At 40.5% G+C, this 24,823-nt stretch overlaps 1 protein-coding gene across 4 annotated transcripts in view; it reads left to right on the forward strand.

The window, feature by feature from the left end:
- Window positions 1-266: 266 nt before the first annotated feature.
- Window positions 267-24,823, forward strand: part of LOC121328407 (adipolin-like) — a 56,673-nt gene continuing 32,116 nt past the window's right edge. The window contains exon 1 of one of the 4 annotated variants that reach the window (XM_041273051.1): window positions 267-1,358. In XM_041273051.1, the coding sequence (XP_041128985.1) occupies window positions 1,188-1,358 (171 nt within the window). In that variant the 5' untranslated portion in view covers window positions 267-1,187. The remainder of the gene's footprint in view (window positions 1,359-24,823) is intronic. The other 3 variants (XM_041273050.1, XM_041273049.1, XM_041273048.1) reach the window with 3 other exon arrangements.

Here is a 24,823-nt window from a genome sequence, read left to right on the forward strand (position 1 = left end):
ATGTGAATATCAAATACATTTTTTACTCTGCTGTGACAAAACGTCCTTTTGGTGAAAAACAGAACACAAGAGAATGTATTTCAAGTCTTGCATTTGAATAAGTGATTAGGGTTAGGGATTAGGGTTGGATGTCCTCACCTGCCAGATTACTCCGATATGAGACCTCCCCTTTTCATAAAACCCATGGAAAATGTTTCAGGAACTGAGTATTTATTCAATGAGGTAAATGAGTGCTGGGAAGTGATTTGCCAATTTGCTGATGAGGAGAAAGATAGAAAAAAAATCAGGTGATAAAAACTACACAGAAACTCCCTGAGAACTCATTCTTGAAAAGAAAATTCAGAGCAGACAGACAGCCAGCTAGGAATGCACACTCTGTCTTCTGCTATTTACAAAACAAGGAGTGATTGCCAGTCCCATTCAAGTAGAGATTTAAAAGCAGCTCAGAGAAGTTTGTTAGCCCTTAATGGATTCAGTAGCCTCTTGATGTGTGTGTGAAACCTCCAAGGATTATTCTTCAAGGATCTGGCACTTTGTACTTATCGTGGGCTGATTTGGGTTTGTTTTCTCTCGTCCGGCTGAAAAAAAACAGGCCAAAGGCTACAAAAACTGTGCTGCTGCAGATGCTCTGGGCAATTCCTTCTCAGCCACGTGTGTGATTGACAGATAGGACTTTGAACAGCAAAGCCCCCGATGCAGTCATCTTTGGGAATGAGTGTTATGTATGTGACACATTGCGTCTGATCGCCAAACTAAAAGAGAGTATTTGGGGATTTTTACAAGTCGTTAATGAAAGAAGGTGAATGACCCCCACTGAGTCCAGAGCGTGAAAAATCTCACTAATGGGTTTATTTGCTGTCAGATCAGTGCAGATCAGTTGCTGCCTGGGGCCATTTCACTCGGTATATTTCATAGTCGAGTAGGTTTGCAGATCTTTGGCACTTTGCTGGAAACTATTGACCTTTTATTGAGAAGCCCTTCCAGCAGCAGCAGCAGCAGCGCTACATGGACTGAACATTTATACAAAGCAAAGGTGTTTGTTTACTTCTACATTGGTACTTTTCTGTGTGTTTGAAGTTGTGGCTATTTCAAGACTTGGAAAGATTTGTAAAGCTAGTTTGGAGCAGCTCTCTAAAGCATTTTGAAGTGGTGATTTGCAAAAGATTTCTACAGCATCACAGTTCAGGATGAGGTGCTGGGTGTTGGCTTTCCTGGCTACCACCCTATGGTTACAGCTTGCCCTATTTAGGAATGTGACTGCAAAGAAGGAAAGAAGAAGACAGAAAGAACCAAGCCAATATACTGAACCTTACAACACTACGCTTTCTAACAGCGAGGAGGTGAGTGCCAGTACCAAGGTATGTATAGGGCCATTTCTTGTGATTTCTTATGCATGTTGTATGAAGTAAGCTACCCCTTAATATCAGTCAAAATAAGCATTCACACACAGAATACAGGAAGTGTATTTACTGTGTCAAATATAATACTAGATATTGCATTGATTACAGTGTACATTCTACAACACTGTATAACATAATGTAAAAATCTGTAGACATACGCATTGTGGTGCTGATGAGCCAGCATAGTAATGCTGTACAGCAAGTCATTGTGCTTGATTTCCTAAGTGAAATGAGCAGGTTGGAAATCAGTTGTGTGACTGTTCAATGTGAATGTAATTAACCGGAGTGTGATAATAACAGGTGATATTATCAGGAGCTTGTCCCCACAGCATTTCAACGTGGTGATAATAAGCTGAGGGTGCATTAGCAGGTTTTACTGTACTTGTTTCTTTGCATTTTAGAAATGCAGATCAGTTGTAGGGCTAAACTGCTTGGCACCGAAAATATTGGAAAAGTAAGCAGGAGCCTGATGCTTTCAAAGTCAAGCCAGCACTGAAATATTGACAGAGCCAAGTACGACCAAAGAGGCTGTTTATTAAGTTTTAGTAGTTGGTGCCAAACTTATAACAAGGCTAAGTTACCGTGCCAGGCGATCATGTGACCTGTTATATTAAATTCAACTCTCAGATGCAGCTACAGTATAATTAAGAGACAGACTCCTTGTGCTGTTTCCCTCAATGTCAACTACTACTAGCAGAGTAAGCACCCCACCAGCATAGCCCTTATACTGTACTTTAGTAGCCTCAGTATTACTGTAATTGCAATGCCTTGACCCCTCATAGCTAAACAGGTTTAATATTTCATTTGAATGTGTAAGTAAAGACTACCAGAAAGTGTATAGAAGTGCTCAAGAGCCCCCAGCCATGTTTACAAGAAACACATTCATTCACCTTTGCTGTATCTCAGGTTATCCATATTGCAGCTTTTGTTTTACACATATTCTTGATAGTTTTGATAGTTTTTGTTCACACATAGATAAGTTAACTAGAGAATTGGTTGTTTTCAACTGACTTGCGCTTCCCCTTGCAACAATACTGGTGCTCAGATTGAAATGACTGATGCTGTTGAGAAATGTGTTGCCTAGTTGATTTAGGACCCATGATGTGTGATTAAAAATTGTAAAAGAGTCGGCAATATGTTTAAAAGTATGTCGCTGCGATACGCACAGCAGAGCACACAGCAAAGGCAACGTGATGCATTTCTTGAATACACTGCAGGGAGTTCTGTAACATGTTCAAACAGATTGGCAAACAATACATTTGAAGAAATTGAGTTCTTGTGCTACGGACCCCCTGAAATGTCATAGCCAAGTTATTTGTCACTGACTGCAATAGCTCACATGTTTACAATTATTCAGAGATGCATGTCCTGCTGCCTTAATAATTCTACTGGCACCACTGAAGACTACGCACTTAACATGGACATGCTTCCATAATCAGAAGTAGTTTCCAGTCATGGTTGATTTTACTTGGACTTCTTTCTTGAAATGAAGGCTTGGGGTTTTCTTTGGATCAGAAATCTGGTTTTCTGCTGCTGGTGCTATTAATGGAAGCAGTAAAATCTCTAACTCTCTTCACGTTTCAGTGGGGTTTTGTTTTGCAGTATGAATTCTGTAGATGGCAATGTCATGATGTCATGTAGTAAAAGTTTTTAAAGACCTGTGATTAGCAGCAGGTTCAGACTGTCACTCAGTAGTGGGAATAATGGATCAGTCTATCCCTCAGTCTGGACAATTCCATAACAATATACACTCAGGACTACTTGTAACCACAAATACAGGTCTTGTGCACGTTTGTCAGAGTATTAAAGCACATATCTGAAGTGAAAGAGGGCTCCCTGCAGTGTCTCCTTGCACTTTCCTAGCTTTGCCCTGGTTAGCTGGGAATCACATAAAGGTTTACTGCACCTGAAGGCTATTTGGGAAGCCTTTCAAATGCTAACATAGGCTTTCAAATACAATTTCTTACCCCTTGTCAGCATTGGCAGTATTATACCATTGAAATGGAGTGTGTTTAAAAAATGAAAAATGATGTTATTAATGTTTAGCAAGTAAAATCTGTTTTTAGGTAATCATCCTTTTTTTATTAGTTTAGAATTAGGTACTATATATTAACTAACTATTAAGACACAGTGAATAACACTGTGTAACAATTATTGTTTTTTTTTTGGTTCCTGGGTAGTAAGTGTTATTTCCTAATTGCTTATGCCTCAAAAGTACAGAAAATTTACAGTATAATCGTAAATCTCAAAAAACTACTCACTTCTAAATCTTTTGTAGTCATTTTTGTATTACTTTAGTATAAATACATGTTAATTTTGATTCATATGTTGTTTTTTTCTGACTTTATGTGAACGAAAAGACACAAATTCTGCCATTTTCTCATTGGAAATAGTGATATTTCGAAATTTACCTGTCCTGGTCACAAAAGCAAAGTTTGTGGGGAATAATAGCCATTTTCTATACTTTTGAGGCATAAGCAATTAGGAAATAACACTTACTACCCAGGAACAAAAACTGTGTTACATAGTGTAATCTTTGTTAATTTGTTACTAACTGTACTAAGAAGATGCTCCTACATTTTGTTCCGCTGTGCTTCTATTGCTTCCTTGTACCAAATCACTTCACACATTGTAGTTCAAACTTTTTTTAACCAATGGTTTGTTTTAATTTTAAAATTTGTGAAAGAATAAATCAGATTGTTGAACCCCTGCTCTCCAGGAAAACATATGAACATTCCTGAGCGAGAGGAGGCCGTTCAGCTCATCAGTGCTGGTCTGGAGAGTAGGCTGCTCAGCCCTTCAGTGCTGGTCTGGAGAGTAGGCTGCTCAGCCCTTCAGTGCTGGTCTGGAGAGTAGGCTGCTCAGCCCTTCAGTGCTGGTCTGGAGAGGAGGCCATTCAGCTCATCAGCGCTGGTCTGGAGAGGAGGCCATTCAGCTCATCAGCGCTGGTCTGGAAAGGCTGTTCGGCATGTCAGCTTTTTTGCAGCATGTCAAATTTTTGACTAGGTTTCAAATTTCATACAAAAAAAATCAGTAAAAAGCTAGCTATGAGAGATTTACGTGTCTTACAACACATTAGACCTTTAGTGCAGTATCAGAGTTTGTCAGCCAAGTGAACCACTTTACCCGATTTACCGTCATCTGCACACCGGCCCCTTTTTAAATCAACTGTAAGTAATGCATACCATTATGTGAAGAGCTGCTATTAAAAGTACGTGGTGCTAACAAGTAATTCTAGTCAATCTTACCTAATATACATTGTCTTCACTTCGTAGGTTTCATGTTTCCTATATAAAAACTGCACATTACAGTATGGTAAAGGTGAAATAGATGTTTGTTACAAATAAAGATTGTAATTTATTTGGATCTGTTGGAGAAGAATATATTGAACCCTCCTAGCAGATAGTTCAATGCAACACTTTCAGTCAACTTCGTAAGGTCACGAGAAGGAACTGTGTTGACATTGAAAACTCATAAGTCATAGGAAATGCACTGACTGGTATTCAAATGCGAGTCATTGCTTCTAGCTTTTGGGATTGAGTTATTTTAAAGAAAATAAATGACAAATTTAGAACAGTCCTGGAGGGCCATTCCACTCCAGGTTTAACAGGTAAAATGAGATCATGAACGACTTCAGGGTCTGGATGGAGGTTTACTTTTTACAATTAAACCAGTTAGACCAGGGTTGGAACAGAGACCAGGAGTGGATTTAGAATGTGTGGATGTGTTCTAAAGATCTACTAAAAATAAAATACACATTCCACATACATGTGCACAGTAATACATGCACATGGGCTAGATAAGCTTGACTGGAATTCTTAACTCTGGAATCTAAAGCATTTACTTGAAACAATGAAACTAATGGATTCCATTATGCCTCTGTGGCAGGCTGGCGAGTGAATAAAGGCCCAGAGACAGCCTGCAGTTCAAAAAAATACTAATTTTATTATAAATAAACCAAAATAAAGGTGCACAACGGCAAAATAACAGATACAAATAAAGCAAAAACAAAACTCACAAAAATAAAGGTTTCCAGGCTGGGCAAGGTCTTCACTGGTTTTAGTAAAATTCAAAAAATAACTCACTCACACTCACACTCACACTCACACTCACACTCACACTCACACTCACACTCACACACTCACACACACACACACACACACACACACACACACACACACACACACACACACACACACACACACACACACACACACACACAAACACCAACCTGCTTCCTCAGGCCTCCTTTTATGTCAGGTGGCTGGGCGCTGATTGATCGTTAATTAACCTAATCAACTAATCAACCCCAGCCACCTGAACATAATAAACCCAGGCAGGTAGGGGAAATTAACCCCATCCCTGCCAATTTAAAAAGGGCAGAGCTTTGCTCTGCCACAGCCTCCCATTATAAAAACGATCTCATTGTAATTTCCTTTTTTTACATTTCCTTACTATTTCCTGGTGGTTGCTGTCATTCTGATCAGTTCTGGGTTCTCCTGTATTGAGATATTATCAACGTTCTCTAAATCTACCCTTCCTGCCTTTGAGCTTGTCAGAGACTCCGAAGTGTGGGAACTGCACAGCCTTCCTCATTCTGCTCAAATCATGTGATCATGTAACCTTTCAATTCTGTGTGCTGGCAGAGTTGAAGGGTTCTCTAGACTTTGCTAGACAAGCTCAAAGCCAAGTACAGGCAGATTTAGAGGAAAAGGATAAATCAATATTGAAGCAAAAGAACCTAGATTCATTCAGAATGATTGCAGACGCCTAAAACCAAACTGCTTTATATGTCTGAACATAAATAAACAGGCTTTGTGTGTAGGGTAGTGCACCTGCCAGTCTTCTACTATTTACAAAAGCAAAGATAAATGATCATTTCAGCCATTAAACTTCATAGTTTATGGTTATAAAGTGTCAGCCACTATTGACCAGTGAAATATTTACAAGGTATTTTAAAGCAGTCTAGACTAATTTCACACCTAGCTCCACGCTTAATGGCAAATGGATAACCCATTGGGGTCTACAGTATTATCCTGTTCGGCTACAATGAAGCACCAGTGTCTTTATAGTCCTTTTACAGGCAAACTGGCATGCAATCTTCCAGGAAGTTACGATGTAGTGCAATAACACTGTGTTTATCTGTATAATACAGACACACTTTAAAGGAAGGTGGTTGCTCAGATACGTCAGGATTAATATTAATATCAAGGAGGCTGCGTGGTCTGGTGGTTAAAAAAAAGGGCTTGTAACCAGGCACTCCCTGGTTCAAATCCCAGCTCCCTCACTGTGTGATCTGGGACAGAGGGAAGGACCATCACCACCCCTTGTTTATTACATATCCTACTGATAAAAGTGCCAGTTGCTTATTCTATAATGTTGGCTAATGTTAAATAGACACATTTCCAATGTATTTCTGTTCGGATTGATATCCTAATGTTCAGAGCAGATTTCTGGTAAGCCTTTAAGCTAACCTGAGTCACATCATGTGCAAGTCATGCTATGATTTATTTGTCTCTTAGCCTGTTATGCAAAATAGCAGTGTCACCTGGGTCAAAGACTGGTACAGACTGAAAGCATGTCAGTCAATATTATAAGGGGTATAGAAAAACTATAGTGATTCTATCATAGCATCACACTTCATAGCGATTCTGAGGTACTGCCACAGCCGCAGTGTTGGAATACTATTGTGATTCCAAACAACTAAAGACACTTTTAATCTCGGTTTGAAAATACATGTTTGCCATAAGAGTGTATCCAGTTCATGCTCCCTCCTGCAGCAGTGCTGGTGCTCTGGTTGAAATGAGGGGTGTATCGTGGGGACAGAAAAGCAGCATTGCAGCATTGCGAACGCTCCAGAGTAAATGCTGGTCTCAACTTTACACTGAGATAATAATAATAATAATAATAATAATAATAATAATAATAATAATAATTTTTATTTTATATAGCATCTTTAAAAGCAACACCTCAAAGCACTTTACAAACAAACAAAACAGAAAATAAAAACAGTCATAAAAATGCCTTTCTATAAAAGTAGGTCTTTAAGCTAGATTTCAAAGCATTAAGAGTGGCAGAATCCCTGATCTCTTTAGGAATGGTGTTCCAAAGTTTTGGGGCCCATAGAACGTAGGTAAACAGAGGGAACACATAACAATCCAAGATCAGTTGAGCGAAGGTTGCGTAGAGGGGTGTAGACTGATAAGAGATCAGATAAATACTGTGGAGCCAAACCATGAAAAGCCTTAAAAGTAAGAAGTAAAATTTTAAAATCAACACAAAACTTGACAGGCAACCAGTTCAGGGACTCCAGAACAAGAGTGATATGATCCCTTGCATGTGAACTTGTAGGATACGAGCTGCTGAGTTCTGAACATGTTGTAATTTGGACAGTGTGCTTCTTGAGACGCCTGCAAGCAGAGGGTTACAATAATCAATCTTCGAAAACACAAATGCATAAACCAGCTTTTCAGCTACAGAAGCAGAATGCATCAGTTGTACCCTAGCAATGTTTCTAAGGCAGAAAAATGATGCCTTAACAGTATTCTGCACATGAGGTTCAAAAGTTAATCCAGGATCAAAAATCACTCCCAAATTTCTCATTTTGGATCTAAACTCAAGCACTGTCCCATCGACTGACAAGCTTACAGCATTGTTTTTACGTAACTGGTGGGCAGATACTGTTCTTTCCATGTTAACATGTACAAAAAACAAACGCAAAAACCTGGTAATACTACTGCAGGAAACTGATTCAAAATAAATTTCCCCTCGGCCATTTCAAAATGTATTAAAACTGTAACATTTTACTGGGAGTTTTCACAAAAATCGTTTACATCTTTGGAAAGAACCCCTGGCTAAATCTCTTCAGGGTTAAGATCGCGTGTCACGTGTCAACCAACCAATCACGATTGTCCTTTAAGGCGGGACTGCTTTGCTGCAGAAGAAAGCTTCATGAAAAATGTGCCTAGGAGGTGGGAATGTCGCAGCGTGTGCTTGCAACACAGATTAATCTGTTCTGTAATGTAATACCTGCGGTAGGTAAAAATGAACTATACATGCTTCACATTTTTGTGTCTCTGGTAAATCCTTTAAGAAAAGACAACTGTTGATGCTGTTATTAAGCAACAATGAGTAAATCTTTCTGAGGTTTTTAGATTGCATTACCTGTATTTCTACATCTTGTGGCACCAAAACATATCCAGACAGTATGTTTTTTATAAAACCTTGCTATGCAGAGATCTACTCACAATTAAGGCCACTTTTGTACAGTCCGAATTTGCTCCTTTTGACAGTATAAGCCCTCCTCTGTTCTGTGTTAGGGCCACCATTTCCAGTCCCAAACGTATCAAGCCTCTGTTAAATTCCAATAAATATAACTCCTTTTCACATTTGATTTAAATGATATATTAATACCTAACTACTATAAACTAAAACAGAACAGTTTCAATAGAAGCTAGCATTTTAGTAAAATTGATGGGCAAATGTTTTGACTGTACCTTCAGTGGTAAGGCCACCTTCCTTGTAAGGCCACATGGTGGTCCCTTCACTGGGCTGAAAAGAGAGATTTCACTGTAGCTTTTACAGTGTGCCGTGTAAAAGTCCTTTCAATGTGCTATTCTTTGAACCTTCCTAAGACTATGTGGCTGAACCCACCAAGATGTTTTCAGTAAAGCTGTTTGTAGTGCTGGATATCGTCACGCCTGAGTGCACCGTGACAAGCAATGACGTCCAGGGAAAAGACCTTAGTGCCATCAGAAAAAGCAACACTTTGACCGTAAAAAACAGTACCGTTGTTGTTTGTTGCTCTGGTAAGTTCATTATTGTAATAACCAATGATACTAGGAATTCATATGATGCAGAATGATGGTGAAAAACGCAGATCATTAGAGAATTTTTACATTGTGGGGGAAAAACTGAATCAATACAATGATCTACATTTGTGAATTAGTTCTGCATTGACAGAAACATTCATGGCCAACTTCCCCTGATGTATATCCATAACTTGGACCAAGATACACCCTACAGAACTGCTAGCAGTGCAGAGGATACCAAACTAGAGGGAGTAGTGGACTCAGGAAACCACACCCCAGTTAATTCAAAAGGATTTGAACCTTCTCTGTAACCTCCTTGGATTTGTACTCTACCATTTTGTGATTCTGTTAGCCTTCTTTATTACTTCCCTGTGCTGTGTTGTTGCTGACAGAAATGAATCTATCACAACCCAAGGTCTTTCTCTTGGTGTGCCTGTTCTAGTTCTATCCCACCCATTTGGTATTTGGATCCTACATTTTTGTGACTGGCGTGTAATATTTGTTGACACTGAATTTCATTTGCCAGGTTTTGCCAAGTTCTGTATGTCCTTTAATACCAGGGCTAGCGAACGAGCTATGAAGCTAGGCTGAGAAAACTGAATGTATTTAGCCTAGAACAAAGAAGAACTAGGAGGACTCTAATTGAAGTTTTTAGAGTTTGATGGAGTTAACATAGAAAACCTGAACCAATATTTTAAGCACAGTACAGAAACCAGGACCAGAGAACACAGTTGCAAATTAAATTGAGATAGATTTAGGACAGAGGTAAGGAGACTCTTCTTCACACAAAGAGCGGTGAGGGGGTGGAATGGGTTACCTAGTCATGTTGTTGAAGGAGACACATCTTCACACAAAGGGTGGTGCGGGGATGGAATGGGCTGCCAAGTCACGTTATTGAAGGAGACACTTCTTCACACAGAGTGGTGAGGGGATGGAATGGGTTACCTAGTCATGTTGTTGAAGGAGACACTTCTTCACACAGAGAGTGGTCGGGGGATGGAATGGGTTACATAGTCATGATGTTGAAAGATACACTTCTTCACACAGAGAGTGGTGAAGGGATGGAATAGGTTACCTAGTATTGTTGTTGAAGGACACTCTTCACACAGAGAGTGGTGAAGGGATGGAATGGGTTGCCTAGTTATGTTGTTGAAGGAGACACTTCTTCACATAGAGAGTGGTGAGGGGATGGAATGAGTTACCTAGTCATGTTGTTGAAGGAGACTCTTCTTCACACAGAGAGTGGTGAGGGGATGGAATGGGCTACTTAGTCATGTTGTTGAGGCAGAATCACTTAGATCCTTTAAGACACAACTTGACAAAGGCTTGAGATCAATCAGCTATCGGAACTGGACGAGATCAGATGGGCTGACTGGCCTCTTCTGTTTTGTAAATATTCTTATGTTTGCATGTTGTTGTGTTGCTAAAAAGACATCCCCTCTTTCAAAAACTCAGTTAAAATGTGGAGTTCTCAGAACCACCTTTCTCCTACTGTATCTCAAAGTCAGACATAAGGAGCATCTTATCAGGTACTGTGTGGCAGGGGCCTCCTGTATGCATGCAACTCAAACCATCAAGCGTGCTACACTGCCTGTGTATTAACCATTCAACTTACAACAAAGGAATTAGCAATCTAATTAAGAGATAAATACAAAAAGGGAAACGTTTAAAATGACACATCCGCCTGCAAGCACTCTAGTGCAACTAATAGTCTGCCTAAGTTGAGTGTGTTGAGTAATTAGAGAAATGTGCAGTAAGATGGAAAATCTCCTGATTGCAGTTCCTTTTGCTGAATTTCCTCTGTCAAACATTAACCACTTGGGATCCTGCCTGCCCAGCGCCGTTTATTTTTGCTACATGGTGAAATCAAAGCCCGTTGATCTAGAGAAATGGGTTGCAGATTAAAGAGTTATTTAAATTGCACCTGTATCAGAATATTTGGATGGAAATGTATGGTGCCATACTATTAAAGTCATTGTATGTAACAAAATAGTTCCATGAAAAGGGGACGGAATAGGATACGTGGCTATGTTGTGGAGGCAGAATCACTTGACAAAGTTTTGAGATCAATCAGCTACTAATAACAGGATGAGCATTGATGGGCCGAATGACCTCCTCTCATTTGTACATTTATATTCTTGAAAGTTTCTTCTACAGGTGTGCATTTCTGAATATGGAATTGCATGCACTGCAGTGTGCTTGATGGTTGCGTTAATTGCCTGTTTATATGTGGTGTGCGGTATTATTATGTTCTGATTGCTTGGTTGTATCTGAATTGTTCTTCAAATGCATTTACATTCTAACTGTATCTTAACCTATTAGATGATAAATCTCAACAGGGATTCGTTGTAAAAACAGATGACTATAACTGACATTATCAGCCTGGAATTGTAGAATCTGAATAAGACAGAACTCCAAACAGAATTCTTTAGATGTTAAATGTCAAGACAGTATAAGTGCACCCTAGTCATGACAACCAAGCAAATATTATAAAATTGGCTTGGCAATTTTACATATTGGTGGCAATGGCTGTGTAATGTGGGTGTGATATGAGGGTGACAATATATAACAAGGGGGTAATTCATGCTTTTTACCCTAACCCTAAACCCTCAACACTGAATATGAGTGTCTGTGATCCTATATCTCCAATGTCAGAGTTGCTAATCTACCTATTATTATTATTATTATTATTATTATTATTATTATTATTATTATTATTATGTAAAGTAACTTTTGATAAGTGTTCTTTTATAAGGGTTCTGAGGAGCGCCAATACACCACCAATGTACCGTATGTAAGATTTGTTTTCACATGGTATGTAAAATAAACAGTGGGTCGAAAAATATAGTGATGGACAGGATGAGGCAGCCCAATGCACAAACAGTGTCTAGTGCCAGCCCAACATCTTCAAACCTGTTCAAAGGCGCTTGGACATTAAGCATTGCAGACTCTCTCTGCAGCTTTCTCCTCGGACCCCCAGATTGTGCATGCTACTACATTTAGAAATATTAATAATGCAAAAGTAATGCTGTTTAACAGCAGAAGTACGGTACACTTCATTTTGGATACAAGTTCAAAAACTGTAGAATTGTAGACTTGTACGTGTGAGCAAAGCTAAACATGTTGGAAAGGCAGTCTCAGACGTAGATTGACTTTATTAAACAAATCTAAATCCTTAGGGCTTATCACTAATTATTTAATTGCAATGGCATGCACTAACAATACAGAGAAATAACTGTACATTCCTGCTTCTTTGGCATGCAATGTGTATATTTATATTTGAACAAGCTCCTACTAGAGAGGTGGCTATGACTTATTGTTGAACATTCTCCAGAGCTGTTGTGATTCCATGCTCATTAAAGAGGCAGGAACATGTGCGTGTTTTACTCAAAGGTAGGACAAGAAACACTGTTGCATATATATATATATATATATATATATATATATATATATATATATATATATATATATATATATATATATATATATATATATATATATATATAGAGAGATAGATATATATAGTAATACAGCAGGGAGGGGGTTAAAATCCTTCCCTGCCTAAAACATGTGAGAATGCACATTTGGGTGTTTAATGGTGTTATTGTTTAATTATTAGTTATCCCCTGCACCTGGTGTGTATTGTAAATTAGAGCCAGGTGCAGGGTATTTAAAGAAAGCAGACAGTCTGTTCAGGGCTGCTGGTGTGTGAGGAGCCCGATTGAAGGTGTGTTCAATCGTAGTAAATAAAAAAAAAAAGAAAAGAAAAGAAAAGGTAGTGTGATAAAGCCTTTTTGGGTGTTCTGTTTTGTCAATGTGTGTTACAGGTAAACAGCTTAGCTGTCCTGTGTTAGTTAGGTTCATGTGTGTAGTAGTTAGTGCTCAAGAATGAGCTAGGTGTTTATTAAAAGTGCACGTATGCGCTAGAAAAATCAATTTCTGTGTCCTGGGTCCTGACTTAAAGGGGCAACGAACCTTGAGTTGCAGCATCTTATTTTTTTGTGGAAACAAAGTTGGATATGAACCGCATACATATGGAAGCTAAGGCCCCTATTTTGTAAGTCTTCCAAGATGTAACATATAAATCAAAAACAGAATGGGTCCCAGAATAGAACCTCGGGTATTCCAGAAGTCAAACCAACAATTTGAGAGGAACAGCCCTCAGCTGAGACATATTGGCCACGACCAGTAAGATAAGATTGAAACCAATTTAAGGCGGTGCCAGAACTACAAGCTTCGTATTCCAATCGTTGTAACAAGATATGGTGATCTACAGCAGTGGTTCCCAACCTGGGGTCCGCGCCCCCCTTAGGGCACAATTTCATTGTAAAATTAATACATTTTAAAATGTTATTAAAAATCATATGCTTGCAATGCTAAGGCCAATCTAAAAAATAATAATAATGGCAGAGAAACGTAAAAGTGGTAATTCCCCGAAAAAAAAACTTGTGCACGTCAATGACCCTCAATCAGTTTCAGCTAGCAGCTCGTTTATCCTGCAGTCAGAGCATCACTATTTTATGAATAAAACAACATGTCGTAAAAGTGCTGATGACTTATCATCAAAAAAGAAAGTAAGGCTATATCTCGAGAGTTATCTTAACTTTGGTTTTATTGAAGGACTGGACAGGACTCGGCCAGAATGTGTCATTTGTGGCGAGAAGCTAGCTAATGACAGCATGAAGCTGAGCAAAATTCAACGACACCAGGAAACAAAACCCTTGGAGACTGTTGGTGAAGGTCAGGATTTTTTTGAGAGGAACAAGCATTTGGCACTAACAAAAAGATCCACAGACATCAGAAAAGCATTTGAAAGAGCAGGCAGTGATTTACACAGAGCCATGGAGGCGTCATTTGAGTGTTCGCTATTAATTGCCAAGGCTAAAAAGCCACACAATATTGGACAGCAGCTAATCAAACCCGCCTGCCTGAAAATTGTAGAGAGGCTGTGTGGCCCACAGATGGTGGATAAAGTGAGAACCGTCCCACTCTCTGACAACACTGTCAAAGACAGAATTGATAAAATGGCTGGAGATTGTCAAAACCAGCTGCACGAGAAGCTTAGGAATGTTCCCTTTGCCATTCAGTTGGATGAAACAACAACAGTGTCAGACGAATCCGTGCTCATCGTTTATGTGCAGTATATTGACGGTGATGACTTGAAACAAGACATTCTTATGTCTATCAATCTAGCCACAACAACAACAGGCCATTATATTTTTATAGCTATGGACTCTTATCTCTAGTCCAACAATCTGCCCTACGAGAATATTGTTGCATGCTGCACTAATGGGGCTGCAGCATTGGTGGGCAAAAACAAGGGATTTAACAGCCGATTGAAGGAAAAAGCCCCGGGGTGCGCAATTTTCCACTGCATGCTACATCGCCAAGCATTGGCCAGTAAAAAAACTTTCGGAAGACCTTAGTAACACCCTGGCAACTGTTGTTAAAGTTGTAAACTTCATTAAGGCTCACCCTACTAACAAGAGACTGTTTGCCCAGCTGTGTGAGGATGAAGCGCATCAAACACTTCTGCTGCACACAGAGGTACGCTGGTTGTCGCGTGGACAAGTGCTTGTGCGTTTTATGGAACTGCAGGAAAAAATAAAGGAATTCTTGCAAGATCACAATCAACCACTGTGCAAACAGCTGACTGATGCATTTTGGATCAAAATGGCATACCTAGCGGATACATTCACTCTCTACAATGAGACAAACAAGCAGATGCAGGGTCCTGAGTCAAACGTCATGCAGTGCAAAGTCGCTTTCGACGCTTTTGTGTGGAAACTGGAGTACAGAGTTGGAAAAATTTCAAAAGGGAAGCTACAACAATTTCCACTGCTGATGAAACAGTCTGGTGGCACTGTGCCTGCGTCTTTACGCACTGAGTTTACCCGGCACATGAACATGCTTCGGGAGGAAATGAAATCCTGTTTTGCCGATGTTGACGAATACTTATCAAAGGAATCATGGGTGATCGACCCTTACTTTTGCAGTCTCGAGGACATGGAATACCATGGCTGTGAAGATGAGCTTGCTGACCTTCAAGCCGATTCTGTGTCAAAGAAATATTTCCATGAGAACGGATACAAAAAGTTTTGGATTGTCAAAGGACACGCTGTTGCACCCAGACTGGCCAAACACACAGCTGCAAGGGTTATTCTACCATTCAGCACTACGTACCTGTCTGAGACGGCCTTCAGCACGCTTGTAACAATAAAAACAAAAGCCTGTAACAGGCTCGATGTCCACCAGGACTTTAGGATGGCTGTTACTAGCATCACACCTGACATCCCATCCCTAGTCAGAGGTATGCAGGCCCAAGGTGGCCATTAGTTTTTTTAAGGAAAAGTTAAAAAACGTTATTGATTGTAACTTACTGTTTGTTATGGTTACTTATTGTTATTTTTATAACACATACATTATAGCTGTGTCAAAACCAGTGTTCACATGATGTGCATGTGTGTATGCAACAAACTGCCCCGTTTCAGTTAATTGGTCTGAGGGAGATCTAGGACAGAGCTATATAGGTGCTGTTAATCACTTATTATGCTGATAATGAATCATTATTATTCTTTTGGTAACAATGTGTGTGTATAGGCCTACAGTTAATTATACACAAAGATAACCAGGGCGAACCAAAGAAAAAAGGAAAGAAAAACTATAATTGATGTAAATTTTTGCCAATAAAGATTTGGAATGAATCACTTTATTCTTTTGGTGTGTGTGTGTGGGGGGGGGGATCAGCTTTTCTTAGATACAAGTAGGGGGGGCTCCAAGGAAAAAAGGTTGGGAACCACTGATCTACAGTATGACCGGGTACAGAAACAAACTGCCTGGAATCAAAAGGTGATAATAAAGAGATAGAATTAGCCACCATGGAAGATGTTGGTAGGGAAGGTAAATTAAAGTCACCCATAATGAGTACACATTCAGCTGAGAGACATAAAAAAGAAAGTAAAGCAGAGAACTAATTTAGAAAGTCAAGATTTTGTTTAGGAGGTCGAATCTTTAAGAAGTAGTGTGCAGAATGAAACATTGTGATCTGCTCAAAAGAATTAAACGTATCTGTCTGGTTCACTTGAGAAACAATTTGGACCAAATTTAAAATAACTGCAACACCTCCCTCATGGCGTTGAACATGATGTTTGTGAAAAAAAATGCAGGAGGAGATGATTCTACCAATGGGGATACATCGTTTTCAGTGAGCCAGGCCTCCGTAAGCCCAAGAATATCAATATGTTTCTCAGTGATTATGTCTTGTACAGAGAGAGCCTTATTAAAAGAGAGAGTACATTCAAACAAGCAACAGATATATTATACAAAGATTTGTGACGCAGGTATAACTGAGACAGAATTTAAACAAGGAATATAAACTAAATGTGAGTAAATAACCCCTGTGGTGTCAAAACAAACAGTATGTTTGCGTTATTCTTTACTATCTGTATATTAATGTTATCAGGAGCAGAAAGCACATATCTAGTGCCACGATGGGTACAAGTTCATGTTTAGCAAACCCAGTGCTTTACAAAGTTTAAAAACATTAGCGGGAATCTGCCTGTGCGGCCCCCCTCCGTAGAGAAAGGAGATGGTGCAGGGAATAGCATCTGCAAACAAACATTAAAAAATAAAACAAAAATAAATTTCAAGTTTCAAGTCCATTTCAAAAAAGCGTGGCAGAAGGGAAGTCAAGCAAATACAGCTCTGCACAGTTTTGTCAAAGCAAGCACCAAGGCGCAGCAGTGCAAGCGGGCTACTAAGCATGCCAGCCACCAGGCAGCGGAGCAGACGCAACAGGCAGGGCAGGAAAACAAACAAAGCCCACATGCAGCCAAACGCGCAGATGGAGAGCCAAGGAAAGTCATAGAAATCAGACTGGACAACATGCAATATATAGCAGCATACACCAGGCAAGCAGGCAAACAGGCAGGCCAGCCACCAGGCAGCAGAACAGGCATAAGCAGGCAGGGCAGGCAAGCAGACAGGCAGGCAGACGCACAGAGAGAGCCAGGGAAAGAGCAGGCAACCTGGGGGGAACAGGCAGGCGGCGATGTACTCTACCCAGCAGTGGAAAGGCGGCAGGACACAAGAGCATAAAACAAGCAGGACAGGGCAAACACATGTGATAATAAAATCAACTCAAGTCAAATAAAAGACGTCTTCTAAAATATATAAAAGAAAACATAAAAAGCGAGAAAGAAGTGGCAGCCACAATGGGCGGAGCATCTCACCGGAAATTCACCGGAAGTCCATAGGCTGTAATACCTTTAACATGTTTTATGTTGATAGGCATGTTAAAACCACGTTAAAGTGTTTTCCCCATTATTTATAAGCCACACATTATTAAGTACCAATTATTAATAATAAGACCACGCTCTCTGGCAATGTTAACGAGTATACAGTTATCTAATAACATGTCAGAACCTAATCAATTGAAACCACTCTTTAATTGTTTGTCTTGCCTTTGTTACATCCTTGGATATAAAATGCATTTTATTTTGATTTTCTAATAACACTTTACTAAGAACTGGCTCTTCTACGGAGTGTTCAGATATCCAGCGGTTCAGTGGCTCGTATTCAATACCGTGTCTGTAGAATTTACAGGAACACTTTACTGTTATCTCATTACATTCTTAAATACATTGGAATTGTACTGGTTCCGATTTTAAACAGGTAACAAAATGTGTTAACAAATTACATTTTATCTGAAATAACATTTAAAAAATTGACTATTTCCAATGCCTAAGAGGGAAATGAGAAAGTGCTTCAACAGTGCAAGTCAAACCTTTCACGTTTCGTATCATCTTGCTAGAAAATAACGTCAGAGGAGGGAACGATTGGGTTCCTTAGCTGGATCTTCAAAGAATATTTTGAGCTGCAGCCTGACCAAACTGAATAGAATATATTTGTAAATATAAGCTGTGTCTGTTTGTTTACATTAACCTCCCCTACACTCTCCACTTATAAGGGAATGAATTGATAAAAAAATACTCAAATCAGCTATTTGTAAATGAAACTAATTTTTCTAAAGTTGATGTAACCCAAATAGTCCATAGTTCTTGACATTATTTTGAAACTGTAAATGATAACTTTGTACAGGGAGCTGACCAATGCTGACATAAGACCATAAACTTTGCCTATATCCAATTTGTATGGCTAAATATCCAAAGACTTCATCTAATACCCACCCTGCGTTAGGCCATTGTCTGAAGTGGCCAATTTCATTCTTTTTATGGAATTTGAATGCCATGCAGTCCAACGCCGGACACCTTATTGCCATAGTCAGCCTTTGGAATGATGCCAGCTCTGGGTGTAACTTATAGACAGGTTGTTATCAGTAGGGATTCACAAATAGTTAAAGTAAACTATATCTTGCATGCCAAATACATGCATTCCTTAATACACAGCTCACTTCAGACACACAAATGATTTAACCTTTTTATCTTAACCGCAGACATTTGACATGTGGGAAGGGGTGGGGTAAGATTCAAATCATATTTGTGGTTATGAATGTTCATAATAGCGGAAGATATTATAGCTTTGAGAAAATATTGAGTGTGTGGAGGGTGTGGAGTAGGAGATGAGTTATCAGTTCAGAAGTGATCCAGACTGGATGATAGTAAACTGGTTTTTCTTCTTCAAGAACACAGGGCCTGATTTGTACACTGTGACATGATGATAAAGTATTTATTTAATGCAATTGTGGTAAACACAAGAATTCCATGCAGTTAACTGTATAGGTCTGTGTGGCAGAGCAAAGCTCTGCCCTTTTTAAATCAGCAGGGATGGGTTTATTATGTTCAATGCCTTCACTGGATTTAGAAAAATTTAGACAACCAAACAAAACCAACCTGCTTCCTCAGCTCCCTCCTCCCAAATGAGAAGCAGAGGCCTCCTTTTATGTCAGGTGGCTGGGCGCTGATTGATTGTTAATTAACCTAATCAACTAATCAACCCCAGCCACCTGAACATAATAAACCCAGGCAGGTAGGGGAAATTAACCCCATCCCTACCAATTTAAAAAGGGCAGAGCTTTGCTCTGCCATAGTCTGGAATGTGTTATTGTGAAAGAAATCTGTTTTAGCACACATGTATTTTCAATTTAAAATGTGCTATCTGGTACTGCAGCTAAAATAAATCTCTTTTACCCAGTGCACTACCACGTTCTTGTACCTAGTGAACTACAAAATACATGTTTGCATTATCATGTTTGTGTTGAAACTGCACATTTGAGACCTGTGTAGTCAATGGAATTGCACGACAGGTAGGATTTACAAAAGCATTTTACGAAAATAACTTCAGCCCCTTTAATTTAGTAAGGTCAGAAATGATCCTGTGATCACAATTTCTGTAAGACTATATTTGACTTTTAAAATAGATTTATGTTAAATATACCCTTTGACTGGTATATTTTAAGTTAAATGCACATGCTGTGGAGTGTTCCAGTGAGGAAGTCTCCAGGAATATCCAGGATACTCTGATACCTGTAAGAGTTCGAGTGCTGTGTCGTCGTTGCTATAGCGTATAGGCCTCTGAATGGCACAGGGTGTAGTTTGCTAGACTCTCTGCATAGAGCATGGTTGGGAATAGACTATTTCTTATATATGTTGTGAAAGTGTTAAGTTCAATTTGCTATTTTTAGCTGGTATCAGGGGCTCGTTTCTGTACCAATACAATGTTGTATCATGCTATTACAATAGGCCGGAGCACTGCACATTTTTTTTTGTCCAATTAGTTTGATCAGCAATCTGACATCAGTTTTTCGTTTAGACTCAATACCACCCCCTAAAGGCCAAACAACATAAATCACATGTATATTCATATTCCAGCATGGATACCTGGAGTTATTAATGATGCTAAATCCATTGGTCACCTTAGATTTATTTATTTGAGCTGATATACTGATCCTACTGCCCCTAGAGGACAAAAACCCCTAAAATCCATACATTTCTTAATCTAATTGTTGGATGTAGAACAAAATGGAAGAAAAAATACACTGGTGTCAAAAAAGTTTCATCTTCTTCCATAGCTTCAAGTTGATAATGTCACCACATGCAAGCAATGCATGTGAATGTTTATGGCAGATTAGAATTGTTCTGGGAACGAGCTTAAGACAGAAACTACTATTCCATCAATATTTGGGACAAAGTTGCAGTTTGGCACCAGAACGTTTTTTTATTGCCTTCATCAATACTTCACGGCTGAAGAGAACTTCTTTGTCCTTGACCATACTAGTCTCCTTCAAGTTTGTTGAGCGGAGATATCTAAATTCTTGAAGGATCTGTTGATCAGTTAAGGTCCACAGTCACTGGTCCACCATGCTTTCAGCATTCAAAAGCTCTCTTGGCAATTAACTGATTTTCTTCAGTTTTGCCTTTTGCCTGACATCTGAAGCTGCTTTTTTCATTGTTTCCCTCTTGGAATTTAATTCTTCAAGCAAAGCCTTTGCTTTTTTGCCTTTTCTTCTTTTGGGAAAGAAACTTTTTTCTTCTTTCTCCACTTGATAGGTCCTCCCATGAAGCCTGAGTGAAAAGATCATGTTGTTCACTGATTTGATATTTCTGTAGAGTTCCAACAGGAGATTTTCTTCTTGACATCTGGATCCTGTTGTCTAATCTTGCCATCTCTGATTTGCACCCTAAATTAGTAAGAGGAGCGTACTTCATTTTATTGAGTGTTTCTTCTGAGATAGCTGAATCACTTGAGAAAAATTTTATGGACTGAAGCTGATTAGAAAACAATTGAGTGTGAACAGCCAATCAGCTTCCAGATCTAACAGGCTTCTATTTTACATAGTGCTTAACTGAATTAAATTCTAAATCAATCCGCACATACATACCAGCTTTTTCCTTTAACATTCTAATCTACAACTAATCTGATAACATAAAAAAACTACTTAAACATACTTTCTGATGCTGGTATAGAGACAAGCAAAATCGTGTCTGTGACAGGACATCGTAATGAAGGGTTATAGACAGCTACTGTCTACTAGACAACAAGTCAACAGGGAATACACGAAAATAAAGAAGTAAATAATTTTCTAATAGCGATAGAGCCCTCTTGATGTGGGCTCTACTGCATTGTCGATGGCCTTGACTTTCATTATTGCCCTCGCCTTCGGGACGCATAACTCCAGTCGCGGTCATCTACCACACGGTAGAGCCCGCATAGATGGGCTCTATTGCTTAAGTAGAGATCCTCTCTCTGATCCTTTGAGCACAGCATTTTCTGAGTTGGTGATCACCATCACTCACTTCTTGAGGGAATGTAATTTTAGTGTGCTCTGACAATACCTTGAGTTCGGTTTCCCAGAAGGCCTTCACTCCTTTCCAGCTCCAGTCCACACAAGTACATTCATTCTCATCACTGATCTCCTCAGAACATACATACAGGATTAACTCCTTTCTTCACATCAATACCAAGCAGATTTAGCAAGGGAGTGACTAGAAGCTCTTGAAAATAGGAAACTACTTTCAAGCACAAGATGACCCAATGAGATGTGACATAGGAGTAGACACAAGCATACAGTGTATTACTCAGAATAGCAAGCTCTTCATTCATGAACGCTTCTCAGATGAAGATCTGCTCACTGTGTAGCCCCTCCTTCCAAAACAGTTTGAAAAAAAGCCTTGCTGGTCCAGTTTTTTTTCTCAGGGTATCTTGGCCAGCCATTTGATGTTGGCTATAACTGAGCTTTTTATGACTTCCAGAAAATAACTTGCAGATGGTGATCTGTGCTCAGCAGGAGACACTGGTTGTAGAATTACCTTTGTAAGCTAGTATCAACAAGCTTTATTGACAGCCAATTGACAGAGAAGGAGAGAGGTAGTTGAACTGTAATCCATCTGCATCCAGCTCATTTCTTTAAATAGGAGTTAGTTCATCACCACAGTTAAACCCCCATATTGCATTATGAATGTAATATTACCAATATATTATTACTGGTGATCAGTTGTTTTTATTTGTAGAGCCCCGGCCTAATTATAATGTCTGGAGCAGAATATGTGAGATGTACACAATTATGCAATTATGGTTGTTTCATGCATAATGACAGAGACCAAATAATGTGACCAAACACTACAACAGTGAACCTCACAGATGATAACCTGATAGTGTATTTTGGATGAACCATCGACTACATTAAGTTGATCGTCACAAAGTTTTGTACCACAACCCATGGAATGCCAGCAGAAATGGGAAAGGATACAAAACAAATAGCTTGTGGAGGGAGCCATGCTGAAAGAGGGGTGTGACGGGTAACTCCCCGTCTATATGAACATACTTGGAACTGGCAAGGAGGGGGTTAAATTTCTCCCTGCCAGAAAAACATGTGAGAATGTGGCTGGAGCCCTAATTGAATAATTATTGATTAATTGGGCTCCAGCCACAGGGGATAAAAGCCAAGGGAGAGGCCCTGGCTGGCAGTAGAGTAGAGTGTGAGTAGTGGTGTGTTTTCTGTTTGGGTGTGGTCTTTTGTTTGGGAGTTTGCTTTTATGTTGGAATAGAATTGTTTAGAATTAAAGGAAGACCTGGAACTGACTGTTTATTTTTGTAAGTTCATTTTTATTATTTTTTTTTTTTAACCTCTTTTTGTTGGCCCTTGTGCCTGTTTATTTGATTATTTTATTTAATAAAATAACTTTATTTTTGCCTTTATTCTGTCTCTGAGCCTCAATCCACTCGCCAGCCTGTCACACTTGGTGTCAGAAATGGGATAGCGCCACCTAGAGGCTCAGAGCAGTATTTTTTTTTGGTTTTCTGGAATTTTCTTTTTGGAGAATTTTTGAATTTTTTGAATTTTTTGGAGATTCTTTTGTTTTTTTTTTTTGAGAGAAATGGGCAAAAGGCAGAGGTGGTGGAGGCAGCAGCAGCAAAAACAGCAGCAAAAACAACAGCAGAAGTGGCAGCAGCAGCAGCTGCCATCACCAACCCAAACCCTGTGGGAGGACCCAGCAAGCTTGTTCCCGTGGTACAGGAAGGATGACCACCGATGGAGGTCCTGTCCGGATGGGCCAATTGCTGACTGGTGTGGGTGTTGTGAGGAGGATGGTCACAACTGGGCAGGATGCCCCCACAACCCAGACCAGGAGCAACTAACAACCCCATCCTTGGCAGTCACCCCACCAGCACCACCTTCACCACCATCACGGGAGATCTGGGAGTGGTTGGTGCACCCCGAAGCGGACCTCTTCCACGACCTTCTCGTCGCCATCAACATGCTGTGGCATCGAGATGGGGAGAGATGGGAGGAGTGGGAGGGAGAGCATCACCCAGGGTCCCTCAAGGAAATCTTCATCATGGTCCTGGCATACCTGGCGATAGACATGGGGGAGATCCCCCACCTTAACGAAATGGGGGTGGAGCCGCTGCCATCACCCAGAGAGGGGGAGCCGCTGCCGTCGCCCAGAGAGGAGCTGCCGTTCCCAGAGCCGCTCCCAGAGTCCAGAGAGGGGGAGCCGCCGCTCCCAGAGTCCAGAGAGGGGGAGCCGCCTCTCCCAGAGTCCAGAGAGGGGGAGCCGCCGCTCCCAGAGTCCAGAGAGGGGGAGCCCGAACGTCCACAGCCCGAGAGGGAGAAGCCCGAACGTCCACAGCCCGAGGGGAAGGAGCCCAAGTGGGAGGAGTCGGTGCGTCCACAGCCCAAGAAGGGGAAGTCCACAGGCCCAGGGCTGAAGGGACCAGTAGAGGGAGAACAGCTGGAGCTGTCTCTCCCTCCACCACCAGTAAGAGAGAGAGAGAGAGAGAGAGAGAGAGAGAGAGAGAGAAAACAGCTGGAGCTGCCTCTCCCTCCACCACCAGCAGAGGGAGAACAGCTGGAACTGTCTCTCTCTGTCACCAGAGGGTACAACGTCGCCAACGTCGCCAGAGGGTTTAACGTCACTAGAGGGGCCAGGGGGTCCCACGTCGCAGAGGGAGCCGGGCCGCCGTTCCCGCCTCTGCCACCAGAGGGAGCCGGGCCGCCGTGGGGGTTCAGTCCTGATGGGAGAACGCCAGAGGAGAATTGAACATTCCACCTTGGCCGCCCCCATGGACCATGGACTTCTCCCCATCCTGGGACCGGATAAAGGACTTTGGGACTTGAGGGGGGAGGTGGCCGTTGGGGCCATGTGTGCTACGCACAAGGGGGGGGGGGATATGTGACGGGGAACTCCCCGTCTATATGAACATGCTTGGAACTGGCAGGGAGGGGGTTAAATTTCTCCCTGCCAGAAAAACATGTGAGAATGTGGCTGGAGCCCTAATTGAATAATTATTGATTAATTGGGCTCCAGCCACAGGGGATAAAAGCCAGGGGAGAGGCCCTGGTTGGCAAGAGTAGAATGTGAGTAGTGAGTAGTAGTGTGTTTTCTGTTTGGGGTGTGGGGTGTGGTCTTTTGTTTGGGAGTTTGCTTTTATGTTGGAATAGAATTGTTTAGAATTAAAGGAAGACCTGGAACTGACTGTTTATTTTTGTAAGTTCATTTTGATTATTTATTTTTGAACCTCTTTTTGTTGGCCCTTGTGCCTGTTTATTTGATTATTTTATTTAATAAAATAATTTTATTTTTGCCTTTATTCTGTCTCTGAGCCTCAATCCACTCGCCAGCCTGTCACACTTGGTGTCAGAAATGAGAT

This window comes from Polyodon spathula, chromosome 16 (assembly GCF_017654505.1).
Source record: "Polyodon spathula isolate WHYD16114869_AA chromosome 16, ASM1765450v1, whole genome shotgun sequence".
In the NCBI taxonomy this organism is placed as follows: domain Eukaryota; kingdom Metazoa; phylum Chordata; class Actinopteri; order Acipenseriformes; family Polyodontidae; genus Polyodon; species Polyodon spathula.